At 39.6% G+C, this 17,417-nt stretch overlaps 1 protein-coding gene across 1 annotated transcript; it reads right to left on the bottom strand.

Annotated features, from left to right (window-relative positions):
* Positions 1-400: 400 nt before the first annotated feature.
* LOC115311596 lies at positions 401-12,744 on the bottom strand. Its single transcript, XM_029970305.2, has 4 exons — positions 12,601-12,744; positions 11,966-12,039; positions 3,348-3,428; positions 401-656 (listed from the first exon to the last, which is right to left on the bottom strand). Exons 1-4 carry the CDS (start codon positions 12,665-12,667, stop codon positions 534-536), a joined length of 345 nt encoding a protein of 114 aa, XP_029826165.1. The 5' UTR covers positions 12,668-12,744; the 3' UTR covers positions 401-533.
* Between the last annotated feature and the right edge of the window lie 4,673 nt (positions 12,745-17,417).

The raw sequence follows: 17,417 nt of genomic DNA, 5'->3' as shown, positions 1-17,417 counted from the left end.
CTAAAAAAAGCCCGTGCGTCTTCCTTCCCGCAGAACACTCGGAGAGCCAATCCCCGCAACTTACCATGCCATTAAAATTTGCAGGAAATCACACTGAGGCAACGGAGAGTTTCGAAACTTTGACATTTGGTTCGAACCACTAGCGCTACACGGTGGGGGAGAATGAGCGTTCGGGGATGCTAATTTTATTTTTTTACTGAAGAAACCTTGCAGATTTTTAGGGGACACCCTGTATGGTCATGTTTATTTCTTATTTAGTGTCATTTAATTTGTCACTCCCTTATTTTTCTTGGGACAGTGTTTATGACTAAATAAATAATGCAGATTGAAACTTCACTACTGGCCATATGAGATTGTAGTTTTATTGATTCTCAAAAAAAATATCTTCTTCTGTTTTGACTGGCTAGCAGGATGAGCTTCTATTGTACAAGTTATAAACTTGGGTTGACTATATTGAGGCTCCTGGTGCTCCAAATTAATAAAACACAAATATGTCAGCATCGCCAATTTGCCTCAGACGGAATGCGTTGACCTTATCCTTCGGTGGAAGGCTCCGGCACTTTCGCTGTGGTTGTTGAAACAGGTTTTATCGTCACTGGCAGGAATTCTTTGACGCATTTTCCGTCGATGCAGACACCAGTGCCCAGCAGGAAGATCTGAAATAATTATATATATATATATATATATATATATATATACTTTGTTTCAATTTACTTGTGATATAACTTTTTTTAAAAAGGTGAGGGTCTCTTACGTGGGTGCTGTCTTTACTGTGTATTTAACGGGATCGGCTGACGTAAACGGGTCTATTTTCGTCACGATAGTTTGGCTAATTAACTAAAATTGCCTAAAACATATTTGTTGTATGAGTCCTCTTTCAATTGTAGTATTAAAGCCAATCACTAATAACCGCTAGACCAATTTATAAATTTTGCAAACGGTTATGGTTTTTGAGATATTCATCGATATGTTTTCGCATGCTCATCGGCAGTTCGAAATGTGGGGCAAACAAGAGCGCCTGGTTATTTAGTTTGGAGCGCCCTAAGTAATCTGGAAAAGAGTGACTGGAAATTTGTCCATATATAATCATACTAACGTTCAACTAACGCTAGTGTTTTTTTTTATATGGTTAGGTATGAGATAGCTGTGAACGGCTAGTAGCGCCAATTTAAACGCAACAGAGTTTCCTGGCAGATAGTATTCCATTTCAAAATAGTTGGTACATAAGATAATGCGGTTCACGGTGACATTTCTTTAGACTGAGCTGATGGTACTGAAGAAATTATAAAATTAATAATAAGTGCAGTGACAACAAAATAATATGTTGAATATCAATGGGCAGTGCTTGAACTCGCATATTATTTGAGGAGTCGTGTATAACAAACAAAACGGCAAACAGTGTAAAGAAAGACAAAAGAAAATCGATTTTCACACGGGAAAAGCGCTGACTCTCAACTGAACTTTAATCAAAATAAAATCAATGACGAACACAACACGGGGTGATCAATGAACACGTGTCTAAAATATAATCTCTTTGGCGCTTAAATTCAGCGACGTCTGCCTGACGTTTTTCGGATCTTTCTTTAATCGCATATGCTTTTAAAATTTTCTGAGTCATTCAATCTTTGCTTTTGCCAATAATCTCTACCTTTTTTAAAAAGGGTTGAAACCTAAAGCCCCTTTATACGGAAAAGTAGCGACATCCTTTGAAGAATGCCGACTGCTATCTTGGGTCAAACCAGGCGGTGCTACCGGCGACGGGACGGTGTAAAAAAGCCAAACATAAAGGTAAAAGGCGTGCGCGTCAGAGGCGGAGGGAGAAGGAATGCCTATGCTGTCGAAGTGCAGTGCATGCTATGAACTCATGTAACCAATCATATAACGCCGACTGTGGAACGTCCCGGCTTTCATCGTCTTTCTTTGAGCACATCCTTCCAGGCTGGTAGACCATGACAGTGCGCTTTTAGCCTGTGTATGTATTTGCGTGTCTTTCAGCCTTTGTCTGCTCTCTGACTCAAGTATAGGTAGGCCGTTTGCTATCTTGGGCCGAACCAGGCGGCGCTACAATCGAGGCGCGGGTGTAAAAGAGCAAAACATAAAGATAAAAGGTGTGCGCGTCAGAGGAGGGGGAAGAAGGAATGCCTATTTGTTTGTTAAAGTGCCAGCTGAACGTTTTGAGGACACGCGCGTAGAAGAGAAAAAAAAAACAAAAAAAAACAGACACCCCGCTGGACTAGCAACTATTTTAATTAAATCTTCTTTTTCTTTAGTGTGCATATTGTGCTAAACGAATTCTTCCTCTTCTTTTATAACTGAACCTTCGTCTTCCACTATTCTTCTTCTTTCATGTGCCTGTCAAGTGTGCGGCTCTTCGCAGGTATACTAGTTCCTTGTGGTGCAGCGCGATTGACGGTGCACTTACGCAATGATCTCCCTTCGCGTGAATAACAAGGGCCTCAAAAATTTCTCGAGTAACCTTGGTGCGATTTTTTGCCAGGATGTCTATGTTGGCAAGGTTTGGCGTACATGTGCACGCCCGACAATGGGCCGCGAGGTGCCCTGCTGCTGTGATGGCCTTCAACGATGCTGCGCTCTCTCGTTTTGTCATTATTGCACCTTCCCGTTTGACCAATGTAGCATTTGCCACAAGACAAAGGAATCTAGTACACGACTCGAACACCTTTTGAACTTACTATTGTTTATATTTACCCACTTCTTAGCATAGGGACAATATGAGTGATTTTTAAGCGATTTTGTTTTGGTATAAATGTCAAAGATTAAACCCAGGTACCCTCAAAAATAACACAAACATCACAAAAAAAGCAAAAGAACTGGCATACTTTAAAATTTAAAACAAAAAATCAGAAGCACCAAAAACATTTTTGGAGACCCTCGGGGTTTTTCGTCAATTGAACTTCCAAGCACTATCCAAGTCTTTCCAGGCATGTCTAACACGGAAATACACCTCAACAGAATTTTTTTTCAAAGGTTGCTCAATGTTTTGGAATGTCGGGGACATAAGGGACCCAGTTAACAAAAATGGGAAAAGTGGCAGTTTTGGCGGGTAAAGCAAGTCGGCATAGTCCGTACTGGTGGATTGCCAACAGCCAACGGACCGAGGGCCTTTGGGCTGGACATCGGCAAAAACTGGGAATGTGAGTGATTAAAGTGATTTATTGTTTTCTGTTGCCTTGTGTGACCTTCGAGGGAATGAGAGGAGCGCAGCCTGCTGGATATCGATTAAGATCAAAGGACCCATATAATGAAGGAAGGTTTAAGTTATAGTTTCAAGTTATTTACAATTAATTGTTAGATTATCAACTTTGCACCATATAGCGTACACTTACCTGACAAGGTGTTCCAGGGTCCGCGTTCCCGAAACGGATGGGCCAGCCTTTACAAAGGTACCGACAAGGGCTGATGAAGCTCTAAGAATAGTACAAGTCGTGTTTTAGATGAGCGTATTCAGAGTATGAGACAAGCTAAATGCGTAGTTTTAAATGCCTCACTCATCTACTGTATGCATATAAATTTCAATAACGCACAAGGATAAAGGGCTTGTCTCGTTATGAAACCTCTTTTTCGCAGTCCGAAATTCAATCTTTTCAGGGTTATTTGCTGTATTAACGAAAGTTGTAGGGAAACATTTCATGAGGTGCCTAGGGGTTCGAATGTTCCTGTAAACTTGAAAAAAAAACTGTAAAAAAGCGAATTGTTTCCATGAATTATTTGTGCATCATAAAGATCTCCATTCGCATAGCTGTGAGGTTTCCTCATTACTCGACGCAGAAGGTACAAGCAGCGAGCCCCTTGCTCCAGTAACTAAAATTGAATCTGTTTGGTGCAGAGTTCGTCTGTCGAAGCAAAGTACTTTTACGGTGGGCAACCATTACTGCCCCCAGGTGTGGATAATATTTATAAACTTAGCCATATTTGCCTGCAATTCTTGATATGTCCGTTGTCCTTTTAATTAAATTTAATCTGCCAAACATCGATTGGGCCAACGCCGTTTTATGAATTATTAATTCCACGTTGCATAAATTTGTTATTGACTTTATTTTTAGTTTTCACTCAATTAATATGTTCCTGTACCAGCAAGAAAAACCTTATTTCCAATAACTTATTGACTAGTAACCCGCCGTTTTGTTTTGCCAGTACCATGATCCCTGGTATAAGTGGTCACAGGGCTGTAGTGGGTGATTTGCTACTGAATAAGACGAGAACATTTCCAATACCTCCGCGAAACGTTATGTTGTACGGGCAAGTTTATTATAAGCGGATTTCCGGTGAATTATTTTCTTTTTTAATATTTTCCTTTCTTTTTGAACTACAGCGTAGAAAGTGATGTAGACTGCCTATATTAATTTTGATACTAAACAAACAAAAATTGGCCGAATCTCACATATCATTTAGAATTCTAAACGAAAACTAGAAATATAAACCATGGATTGTTAGCCTATATGGAAAAAATAAAAAACTAAACGCTAGGCATACAAAATGTCGATCGAGTCCGTCTAACGCTACTAGACGAAACCCCGACAATATATCAGAAAACGTAGAAAAAGATGTCCACGAAAGCAAACTGGGGTTCTACGAGTCTTTCCAAGACAAACTAAGAATGGTCCAAGGGAAATATGAAAATTTATGAAAGCCAGCAACAAAAGTTATACTGATAAGCAATTAATGCAAAGGTGTAAGCGAGCTGGACAAGAATGGTGAAATAATCCCTGGATAAAGAGAACAAAGGGGACAAAGTACAGACACAAATCTCCAAACACAGCTAGTTGACTGGTTATTTTTAGCGAGCTTGATGACTGGTTATTTTAGCGGACCCTGGTTTGATGCCAAAACCAGGCAGATTTCTTCGGCTTGCAACAGTCACATAGCTGTTTTTAGAGATTTCTGTTTTTCCTTTGTCTGCTTTGTTTCCCTTCTCCAGGGATTATTGTCGTCATCAATGACATACGTCTATATTTTATTTGATACAAAACTAAAATGGATTATATAGTTCCAAAATATCAGAATTATTCAATCTTTACTTCAAATCGTTTTTAAGCCCTCCATTCAATCAGTACTCACATTGTGTCTGACCGGACGATAGATACGTCTATGCCTGATGTGACAGTCAATGTAGATAGGATTGTAGGTATAGACACATCAGAAGCTCACAGGCCAGATGACCTTTCAACAACAATTTTTCACATTTGCAGAACCGAGATTACAAGAAATACAAAAATTCCCTCGGTGGAGGTGTACTTATTGCAGTTCATTAAAGTATTGTTTCCAAAAAAAAATACAGATTCAAATTGAAAACCTTGAAAATAATTGGTGTAAACTTTTATTGGGGAATGATGAACGGCTGGCCGTAAGTGTTTTTTACAGACTATCATCTACAAAGCCGGTTGTTCTAAGATTATTATTTGAAATTGTTTCTGCTATTGGATGCACCAAAATTATAATTAGTGGTAACTTCCATGTGCCTGCAATCAATTGGAAGGTCAATAATCAAAGGTTTAGCGTACGAGGAGAAATATACACCGAATGTTTCAATCTTATGGATCTATGTTCCCTTGAACAGCACGGTTTTGAACCCACTCGGAACAATGAAAAAGGTCACATTCTAGATTTACTTAACACGCCAGATATTATCACAAATACGCACGTCGTTCCTGGAATCAGCGACCATAAAGTAGTCGTGGCAGATGTTAACCTAGCAAATACCAATGTTTGTCAGTCAAAATTACGGAAGGTGTTCTTATTTAACAAAGCAGACTATAAGGGTATGACGAGTGTATCCTACTCGTATTTTCGAACCTTCGAAACGTTGGCTGAGGAAATAAATATCGATGATCTGTTGCGTGTTTTAGAAATAAAACAACCGAAATAACCAATAGCTTCGTTCCTTTTAGGCGTGCACGTGACACACCTTGGGTATCTTGCCAGCTCCGTAGCCTTATTATAAAGAAGTGTTGGGCGTTCCTAAAGTACAGTAGCACTCAACTTGCAGCCGACCTTGCCAAGCTACGCGAACTAACTGAATACGTTAAAACTTGTACTCAAACAGACAAACAGACAAACAACTATAGTTTCAAACATTCGAAGAGAGGGCGAAGAATAACCCAAAGTCATTCTGGAGATATGTGCGTAACACTGGCAAAAGCGATATCTCCGTCCCAGCATGGCTTTGGTTAAGATTACTCGTGTGCGACACAGCAGGGTTTGTAGATTAACTGGCTGAGGCTCTTTATGGCCGTGATAATGTTGACTGCATTTTTTTTTATATTAGCAAGGCCTTTTATGTCTCCGACGAGTTGTAAATAGCGAAAATTCACGGTTATAAAATGTATAGAAATGTGGCATATTAGATACGCGAACATTTGTTTCTCCCTAAACAATACGTTTTGCTGAACGGTTGCCAGTCCGAATGCGCTGACGTGACATCAGGTGTTCTGCAATGATTTGTTCATGGGCAGTGTTATTCATATTGTATTTGAACGATATCATGAATTTTGTGTTACCTTCAATTCGCTTCGTTGCAAACGAGTGTTTCTTTGACGAAATATGTGCGAGAATGATGACGTCAACATTCCACGTCGATATAAATTCTAGTACTGATTTGGTGCAAGCTGCGGGAAATGAATATTAATTTAAAGCAAACTGTTAATATCACTTTTACTAGACGTCTTGTTCCCTATCTTGGTGCTTATACCATTAAGGACGAGCCCGTCATTGTCGCCTTTGAAAACACGTTCCTTGGGGTATTCTCAACCTCTACCCTTAGTTGGAATAAGCATGTTGATTATACTGTTTCTAAAGACTCAAGAATGCTTGACTTCCTCTATCGTAATTTTAAGTGTGTGCCACCTTCCCTGAAGGAAAAACTTTATTTTTAGCATGTTCGCTCAATTTTAGAATATTCTTTCACCATATGGGACCCTTACACTGGTACTCAAATGACTAAGCTAGAAAAGGGTACAAAACCGAACTGTCCGTTTGGTTTGAAACAATCATGACAAGTGATTTAGTATGTCAGGTGCGAAGGAGAGAGTGAGATGAAGGTAGTTCAGCTCTAGGAGGAAGAGCTTTCGACTAAAATCGTTTAATAATATAATTCATTGTAGAACTGCGATTGAGAGCAGAAATTATCTTCACCCGCCACATCACATATCGCAACAAAACAAATTCCGTTGTAAAATTGATGTTTTTATAAATTCTTTTTTTTTTTAAACCATACGGGGTTGGAACTGTTTCCTTGACCATAGCCTCCTCTATACTTACAAAGCCTGGGCGATCGCCACGCGACGTGACCGCCGAAAGTGAAAAAAAAAACGTAGAGCGGCTGACAAGAGTCATGTAACGGGCGCCCCGCTGCGGCGGGACACCGACACACTTGTTTCGAGCGATGGAATGTCCGCTCGTGTTTCTCGCGTTCCTCGGGCTACTGCTTCTTTTCAAGTCGGGCTTGAAAATCATGTTTCGGGTTCTCGCCGCTGCAAAAGTTGTGCGCTGACTAAAGGCTCCCCGAGAAATCCTCTGTGGTATCAGGTCCTCGCGCTCCAAATCTGCGACCGGGCTGTGGCCAGACTCATTGGTTAACATTGTTCCTAACTAACTAACCTCGCAGTGTTTCGTGAACCGCATTTTTAAGAAACCTGGTCTTTGCTGTGAGATTGAAATATTAATGAGATGCTAATATTGTTTTCTTAGCTTTTATATAACCACCTATATTTTTCATTACCAACTGCCCCCCCCCCCCCCATTCTCAATTGTATCGCCCCACAATGCCGCAGGTATCTGAATAAGCGAATAAGTATCTTAATATTATTTTCAGAAAATCTTTAGGAAGCGTTCTAGTCTCGAGCGGCTGAGAAAAAAGCAAATGTTCCTTTAATTTGGAGTCTGAATCAAAGAACGGAGTGTAAAATTACCCCTCGGTGACACTTACGTTCATTACTTGTAAACTGTTTGAGCATAAATGATATAGCTCAAAGCATAGTGTTTTAGATTCTAGTACTTTCTTTTTCACCAGCAGCAGTATGTCTTTCGTCGTAGGTTCGTGCACCACCCCGGTAATGGCATACAAGCGATTCGTCTCAAATGCCATAGACAAAACACAACGTGTGAATTGTGTGATTTTGGATTTCTGTAAAAGTTTCGACACCGTGAAGAATATTTATAACTGGAAAAACTTGTACCGTCAGGTATTAAGTATCAAATTATAAACTGGGTAGCTAACTATTTGCGCGGTCCCCAAAAAAGTAACAAAAAATGGTCAGAAATCTTTGCCGGTACTCGTAACATTAGGGATGCCGCGCGGAAGCTTGCTGGTACTTTTGTATTTTTCTGATATTTATTCACAACTTTTGCGAGAGCATTCGATCCCAGATTAAATTACTTGCAGACTATTCTGTACTACACAAAAATGGTCGAAAACAATTTGGATGCTCGTGTGAGGCAAAACAATTTAAAAGTACTGAATATCGGGAGCGTTGAGAAAAGTGCTAAATATAAAGACGTGCAAATATATACAGGGTGTTTTTTTTTTTTATTCTTGCAGATTTTTTTAAAGAAAGTCATGAAAGCTACACTTATGCGGTTTGTGTGAGTGAGTTATACGCCCAGGGGGACATTAGGTGGGTGGCTAATCTTCGCGATAAGTCGGCTGATTACTTAAAGTTCGTTAACTTTTTAATGAGTGAAAATAGACATATGGTTCCAATTAGAAACTTGCTGAGCGTTATCGAAAACCACTAAGTCAGTCATTTTCAGAAAGACTTTCAGTGCGTGAGAAGCGTAGTAGTGCATTGAAGTTACCACTCGTGGAGCAAGTACAAGGCTAGCGGTTGCGGTAAGGCGCCCGCGCGATTTTTCCGTCTTTTATCTAGTCCCATCTTTGTACCTGCTCCACGAGTGGTAACTTCAGCGTACTGTGGCGCTTTTCATGCGCTCAAAGTATTTCTAAAAATTACTGATTTTGGGGTTTTGGACGACGCTCAGCAAATTTCTAATTGGAACCATATGACTATTTTCACTCATTAAAAAGCTAATTAACGAATTTTACTAGCCGACTTATCGCGAAGTTTAGCCACCCACACAATGTCCCCCTGGGCGTATAACTCACTCGCATAAACCGCATAACTGTAGCTTTCATGGCTTTCTTTAAACAAATCTGCAAGAACAAAAAAAAAAAAACGGTATATTTTAGAGCGCAGCTCCTAGGCGCCCGTTTCCGGCTTGAGCCGCGTCGCCGTGGCCTTCGCCGTTGCCGTCGGCGTCACCGTCGGCGTAACCGCGTGGTGCATTATGGGAAATTCCTTTCCTCCTCCTCCCCGCACCGCGCGGGGAGGAGGAGGAAAGGAAGAAGGACGAGGGGAAGGGGAGGAGGAGGAGGGGAGGAGGAGTAGCAGGAAGGATGAGGAGGTCGTGGAGGAAAGAGGAGGGGTATGCCCCCCCCCTCAGTAGTACCCTTGCCTCCTCCTCCTCAAGAGTTGTGCTCTAATTCGGCGTTGCAGGGTGTTGTAAACGTCTTTCAATTTTTATTGTGTAATTTTCTTGACCGTATATGAGGTTAAAAATGAAATTTTGATAAATGTAACTACCTGGGAGTTCACTTTTTGTAGAATTTAAAATGGAATAATTACATCGGTAATGGGGTGGTAAAGGTTAGCAGAATGTTGTGTTTTGTTCACAAAAAGCTAAAGAATAGACCTCTCTGGAAAATTTATCAAGCAACATTGGTGGTCGCCATTGCTTGGACACGAAAAGCGTGATTGAATCCGAGTCCTCGCCGAACGCTGACGCAGCCCTCGTGTCCAATACAGGCTCAGAGTGCGTGAGCGAGCAATGGCGCGCAGGCGGACTTTTGAGAAGGGCTTATTAATCGCGCAAAGTAAATCTTACGTTATATTTGTTTTATTAGATCAATTTTTGAATATGCTCGTTTGATATGGCATCTGCCACAGGATTATCTCATTTAAACTAGAGCGTGTCTAGAGCCAGACACGAAGGCTTCAGAAAATTGACTATAGCCACTGCACGGGTTGTACTGAAGTGAAACACAGATTAGGCTGAAACTCTCTTCAAAATAGAAGAAAAAGTGTAAGAGTGAAATTTGTTAACACCATATATTACGAACGAACAAATATATAACATAAACTGCACGTTCTAGATCCGTACCTCGTCTCTTGAAGACTGTACCACTCGAAAAGTGTAGCACAATTTCGTTATCATATTGATTGTTTTTCTTTCCCATTTTTTGTCGAGACTAGTCGGGAGCGGAATTTACTTCTAGAGTAGTTATAATATAATATTAATATTATAATTCTTATTATTTCTTAAATGTGCCCAAAAATAACAACGCGGGTTTTCACTTGGCACACAAAATATAAAAAGAAGAAACGCAACACAGACATAGCATCAAATATACAAATTGGCATGGCTACGAATAGGTGGCTCACTTCACACAAAATGTAATACAGTTTCAACTTTCAACTGGAGTTGCCAAGTTCCAGCGAAAAACTAGGAGATCTGTGAAAATGTCCAAGCAAGCGCATGCGATTCTATTAAATGAAAGTTTTATATGGCACAGTGGTGAAAGTTTAGACATGGATTGAACGTAGAAGATAGTAACATTTCTTGTAAGGCGACAAGGAACATGAAAATCGACAGAATTCCGAAGTAGATTAGCATCAGTCCAACCATTTAGCATCTTGTGCAAGAATCAGATCACACTCGAATCTTCTATTTGACAAAAACCCGAGTAAAAGAATATTAGGATGAAATTCATAATCATGATAAAACCGAGGCTGAAAGTGCCTGTCATATAAAATGCCTATCATTGTGTTTTGCACTGCTTCAATGCTTAAAGACTGTCTACGTGTTAGGAAATAAGAAACTTTCAGACCACAGCGGAAACTCAAGCCGTGAATGAACTAAAGCCCAGAATAATCTAATCAAACAAGCAGGGCTTCTGAACTTTTGAGTTACGGGAGTTATAATACCAAGAGTTTCATCGCACGGTCAACAATAAAAGAAACATGAGCATTGAATGAGAACGCGCTATCAAGGTACATATCGAGAACTTTTATTACAGTCACGCGTTCCCTTGGAGTTCCTCTCAGAGAGTAAGTAAAATGCATACCAGTGTGTCGTCCGCTCAAAGAAAGAATTTTAGTTATTTGTAGGATTTAGGAGCAAATTATTCGCCATAGACCATTGCAGTATGTTATTCACTTCGTACTGAAGAGCGTTACAATCACGAGAAGAAGCAACGCGCATAAAAAGTTTAGCATCATCCGCCAACAGTAGGAGCTCACACTTTTTGACACATGTGGCTATATCGTTAACAAATATCAGAAACAAAAGAGGCCCAATAATAGACCCCTGGGGGACACCTGAAGTTGAATAATATAGTATAGAAGGGACACTAGAAATTCGAACATGATTCGTACGACTTCACCAATAGCTTTAAAACCAAGAAAGTAGTTCAGAACAACAACCGTATAACGATATTTTGTAGAGAAATAGCTCATGGCCAACTTTATCGAATGTTTTAGACATATCCAAATAAATAGCTACTACCTGTTGCCTGTTCGTTTCAATTTTGAAACGAACAGACGAACAGGCGATGTTATTTGTTTGGTGAAAAAAATAGAGTTTTGTTTAAGTGTAAAGATTTACTTTTCATTGTTGATTTATCTGTGTGTATTAAAAATGTGTTTCTTTGTACGCTTTGTTTTATGTACCCCTCTTCCCCCCGGCATAATGCCCAACGGCGCAACGGGTATTGTGTAAAAAAAACATGCCCACTCGTTCACTTAAAATTAAAGTGCCGGCAAATCTGTGTAAGTAAATTTTTATATGACACTCTCTCTCTCAGGAGCAAATGTGTTAATAAATTATTTAAGTGCCTTAATTTCTAGGTTTCATATATATAATACTTATTTTAAGAATGGAAGTGGCTCACAGAAATGGTTGCAAACGCTCTTTCGCATTTTTGTCCTCGGTCGGCAGACACCTCCGTCATCGGAAGAAACCAAGCTGAAAACAAATGCAAAATAAATTATAGTGGGATTCGTTATGGGAGGTCAAATCTTTGAGACCAGCATACTGATATAGTTACCGCAGGAGAGGAATACAACAAATTCAAACTTCCAGTGTCGTTCACTTTCTTGAACACATTTGGTTTATGATCTTAAAGAAAATCACGCGTTGATGCAAATTTACCATATATAAGCCAATCACAGGTATGTAAAAATCTAGAAAAATTATGAATTACATTGCCGACTGTAGTGACAAGATAGGTGAAAGTGGATTCATAGATAAATCATCCTGTCACTTGTTAGGTCGGTACTTCCAAATATCATTCATATTTCCCAATGCATAATACAACTCTCTCGTTATAACGGTACCAGTAGTAGCTAGCACCCAATGGAAAGCAAGCCTTGGCTTATTGGCTGTTTCGAACATCGCCCCTGTTTCGTACGCTGTAACTATGGTCATACTTCCAAAGAGTCACCAATATTAGCGCTATTAAAAAACGTACACTTTTTGATCATATTTCTATTTACTTTGAGCAATTATTTCATATATTACATGTACCTGAGGTAGAATCTGCGACAACCAAGACCGCGGCAGCCAGCAGGAGAAAAGCGAAAGATCCCTTCATGTCTGCGTTCTTCGTGAAGTTTCTGTACGTTTCTGTACCAAAGAACAGTACTTATAGCAGGGTACATTACCGGCAGCTTGACATGAAGGTTATACCCGAGGGGCCCAAATGTCTGCTTGGGTTTCTCCTATCGGTCGTGTGATGTGCCCGTAAACTTTGTTTGCGTGTTCTAAGGACATATAAGCTGATAAGAAGTGACTGTCGGAAATGAAATCGTTTGGCTTTGTCTCTCTGGAAACGTTCGCGCTAAAAAACACTGGCTCTGGCTCTCATTCTGCCCAATAGCACGCAGGGTGTCAAAATACCAGCGTTTCGCTAACGGTAAAGAACTCACGAGTTTCTGCGGTTCTTATTCTACGATTTCTCATATAACAGATATATTATTTTATTATCTTCGTCAGTCATACGTTCAAAATATATAGTTCAAACTGTAGGTTGTTCAAAAAAATAATCAGATTTTCTTGTGCTCTATTTACGATAGTAGTTCTTTTAACAATATAAATATCGGTAGAGAAGAAGAATAAATTAGAAGGGCTGGTCTCCTGACATTTTAGTGTCGAGGACGTGCCCACCTAAAAACCCCTGACGTCCCGGATCTTTTTCTATAAAGTATCCGGACGTACCAGATTCTTTCCATCAAGATAAGACATCATATATTAACCCAAAGTACACGTTCGTTTCATAAGAGGAGAAAATTATCCGTTGTATCTTTCCCGCTTTAATGGGAACAAGTAATACATTATCTACAGGAGTTCAATCTTAGTTTGTCTTACAGTTTCGTTTACAAACATAGGTCTGATAGGCTTTTTACACATGATGTAAGGTATAGGTTTTCAGAAACGGACAAAATAACTAAAATATTATCTCTTGTTCATATGAAACCGTTGTCAGAACTTTCATACTTCTGAAGTTACACGACGCACTCGGCTTCCCAAGTTCGCACCTAGCAGCTCCATATACACAGAAATAGGATCCAATTTTGAATTGTATAATGCGAAAATATCGGCATTTCAAATAAGCAGGCGGAACCTTCAAACTAAACTGAAAACCCTTTATTTTCATGGCCCCGATTTTTCCAGTATTGGGAAGAGGGGTCATATTCGAAACCATTAAGTTTCGCGAATTCTCAAGGCTGCAATTTGCCTCTCTATACCGTAGAAAAATTCGAATCCCCTATAGTTTGCGAATTTTCAAACTCGCGAAATTCCTGAAATTAGGGGCTCCCGACCATTTGGGGTATTAAAATAGAGTGAGAATAAAACGGTTCAGCCAAGTACAGCACGTTATCATATGTAGCACTCATATCTGCGACAGGTGAAGCCATCCCGATGTAACTGCGTTTCATTAGTCAACTATTTTATTTCCGGATCACCAAAAGCTTCGAATATTTGAATTGAACTCACTTATGTGATAGCCATAATATATGAAACGTGTCGATTGGATTTCAGAGGCCACGTTCCCGAAACTTTCTGACGACAAAAAGTTAGTAAATTTGTCTTACGACAAAGTTAGGAACTTTCGAGTATTCCCGAAGCAAAATGTTCGTACGTTTTGCGTAAGTTAAAGATTTGGTCCTAACTTATACAAAAACTTACGAACATTTTGCTTCGAGAATACGCAAAAGTTTGTAACTTTGTCGTAAGATAAATTTACGAACTTTTTTGTCGTAAGGAAGTTTCGGGAATCTAGCATCAGTTTCCTAAGCTATATAAAACCGATTCCTACCCGTCAGAGTTCTTTTTGCAGTGTATGTATTCTTGAAGGTAATGACGTAATAAATGAACCCACAAAGTTTTTGGTCTATATTCAGAAACAGTTCTTATTTAATCATTCCACTGACTACATCGAGCTCATTAGGAAGTACATTAGCTTAAAGAAATCTGGCAAAAACCTCTAAGCAACAGGTGCAACACCCTTCCTTTGCCGAATAGCGGCTTCGGTCACTGCGGCCTGTCCCATTTATCATTGCCTTCGTTGCTGGAGAGATTGTTTATGTTCTGTAGAGGCCAAATTGGGACTATTCCTCAATGTTCCCCATTTGCCGCACTTCGTTTTTATAATGGCGAACGTCGTTTCTCTTGTCCAGTGACTGACGCCGGCAGGTACTAAAGACCTCTCAGGCTTAAATGGGTATCGTGTAACATTGGCATTTTTCAATTTGTACATTACTATTTTTATGTAATGCCAGGGGCCTAAATATGAAGTGATATATTTCTTCCGTAATTTTTTTTTGGTAGTTCTCAGCACAGGCAATGAATGCATTTTTGTGGGCAGAATACGTTCTTTGTATAAACAAAACATAGCAGCACCATTGCATCTGTTCAAAAACAACAATTTTTTGCCGAACAAACGAAAATGTTCCCATTATGTTAAGTCCCTCAAAACACCAATTTGTATTTTTAAGGATAAATCATAATAAGGACGATCATAGTGTTCCACAGATATAAGATTGAAATGTAAATGTATTGAAACATGTGGCATTCGGTTTGATTGAAGGCTTTCTTAAATCCTTTGTTCTATCCGCCATTATTTATTCAAACTTTGTTCTGTAGCGTACATAACCTCCTGAACACGAAAACAAATGTAAAACCGTCAGCGGAAACCTCAAATGCCTTTGTTTACGTACGTCAATTCACCCCCTTGTTTTATTTGTACTTTCCTCGGATGGCGAGACATTGCTCGCAATCGTTTCATCATAGCCTTGACTGCTGACAAATTTATAACCTCCACTTCCATCTGTCCCTGTATTAGCGGACGTTCGACGCAGCTGCCCTGTTATGGCCCACCTCATAAGGAAGCGGGGAATACACATATACATCTTCCATATGCTTTTGGTGAGCAAGGATTTCTAGTAACGACATCAAATGTAACATCATTAGATGTGTCTTAAAAAGACTTAAAGGTGCACTAAAGACGTTTTTGAGATCGTCTGTTCTTGTTGACTACTTATTTTACCGACTCTAAGCATCCTAGAAATCCAAAACGTATGCTTGTGCGACGTTTACTTCCTTTCTAAAAATGTGATAGAAGTTTGTGCCACGGTCCCTTTCTGAACGGAAACATCTAAATTACAAAATTCAGCGGAGGCACCGGCGGCGTGACGACGTGACGCGCGTCAGCCAATCGCAAGCCGCCTTTACGAGAGAGGCGGCTTGCGATTGGCTGACGCGCGCCCGTCGTCACGCCGCCGGTGCCTCCACTGCATTGTCTGCTCCAGATTCTTCCGCTCAGAAAGGGACTGGGCACGAGCTTCGATAACATTTTTAGTAGGGAAACAGACGTGGCATGGCGGCATAATTTTCCGATTTTTTTAATGCGAACATTCTGTAAAATGAGTTCTAGAACGGACGATCTCAGAAACGTCTTTAGTGCATCTTTAAATTCACGCTATGCTTTGCTTATGAATCTGCCTGCTTTTATCCTTCATGATTCTTTTTTAAGATTTATTTTTGTGTTTTTTCGCTCCTTCAATAGACGCATTGCTCTCGCGGCACCACAACAATTGGTTTCACTGTGTACAAAATCCACACTGTACTTGTCATTACTCGAAGTGCAATGTGGAATTTATTGCGTATTACCTCTAATGAAAGTTGAGAGAAAATGCTTATTACAATATCTGTTCAACGGATATGAATGCACTTAGCTAGTACCTTGCACAACTCCTACAAACTTTGTGTGATGAAAATAAATCGGGATTCGTTGCGTTTTTTGTTTTCTTTTACTGTAATTTTTTTTTTTTTTTTGGAGTGGGGGCGCATCTTCTGATGGCTAAAAATACCACGGAAGTCATATCTAAAGCGTGCAAGGAAGTGAGGCGTTACATCTAACGGAACTACTTCTAATCAGTTCCATCTTGAAGAACTTAGTAATTAATTCCTTACTTTTTTAAAAATGTGTAATGTGTAATCATCTTATATATTTTGAGCTCTAAGTTACCGATAATTACTTGATACATATCTACTTTATACATATCTAGGTTGGAAAAGACTGCTGGCGAAGAGAGTGCTAGAGAGAGAGAGGAAATGAATTTACGTAAAACGGGACTTCCCAGAATCCACATTTCCAGACAACTACAGGTTGCCCTGTTTTCTTTTTTCTGTTTTAATATTCGGACTCCATGGATGTAACGCTTTACATAAACATGTCTTTTTTGTGCGTTCTCTCCAGAAAAAAAATTATAGTGAAAAGAAAAGAAATAAATAAGTTTTAAAAAATCAGGAGAAATAAATATAAACAGTATAACATCAAGCACTTCTCTATCTGGTGAAACTACGTATAGATGCATATATTGTTACCACGCTATAAAAAAAATCCAAAGATAAGTTTATGAAAAGACAAACGTGTTTTTTTGTTTTGTTTTTTGTTGTTGTTTTTTTGGTTTTTTTTTTCAACGAAGGATTTTTTCGGCAACTGATGAAGTGAGAATACAGCTTCCCTGCACTACCTGAGATTTTAAAAATAATTCCTGTCACCAGCGGTATTCTCTTAATAAGCGCAGAGCGTAGCACGCTTTAGGTTAGGGAAAACAAAAGCAGGTGGACGCGTTCGGAGGGTAAACAAACGCACGAGGTGCGTAAAGAGCTGGCGAACTTGCAGACCGTATAGTCCGAGGGACACTTAAATACCCAGATTTGGCCCCCGCATTATGTTTCCTGTTCCTCAAGTTGAAATAAATGCCCCAACGTTGTAGAAGAGGAAATTGCTTTGAATAGAGAAGTCGGATTGATTCTTAAACATATCAGTTTCTTTT

Source organism: Ixodes scapularis, unplaced genomic scaffold (assembly GCF_016920785.2).
Source record: "Ixodes scapularis isolate PalLabHiFi unplaced genomic scaffold, ASM1692078v2 PGA_scaffold1__304_contigs__length_218370807, whole genome shotgun sequence".
NCBI lineage: Eukaryota > Metazoa > Arthropoda > Arachnida > Ixodida > Ixodidae > Ixodes > Ixodes scapularis.
The sequence above is the reverse complement of the archived record's forward strand: the minus strand, read 5'-3'. Positions and strand labels throughout refer to the sequence as shown.

Excerpts from the sequence above, each read along its gene's own strand:
- LOC115311596 (XM_029970305.2), bottom strand. The coding sequence starts at position 12,667 with ATGAAGGGATCTTTCGCTTTTCTCCTGCTGGCTGCCGCGGTCTTGGTT. Across the intron at positions 12,040-12,600 it reads TGTCGCAGATTCTACCTCAG|CTTGGTTTCTTCCGATGACG; the intron begins GTACATGTAATA and ends ATTTGTTTTCAG. Across the intron at positions 3,429-11,965 it reads GAGCGTTTGCAACCATTTCT|AGCTTCATCAGCCCTTGTCG; the intron begins GTGAGCCACTTC and ends TACTATTCTTAG.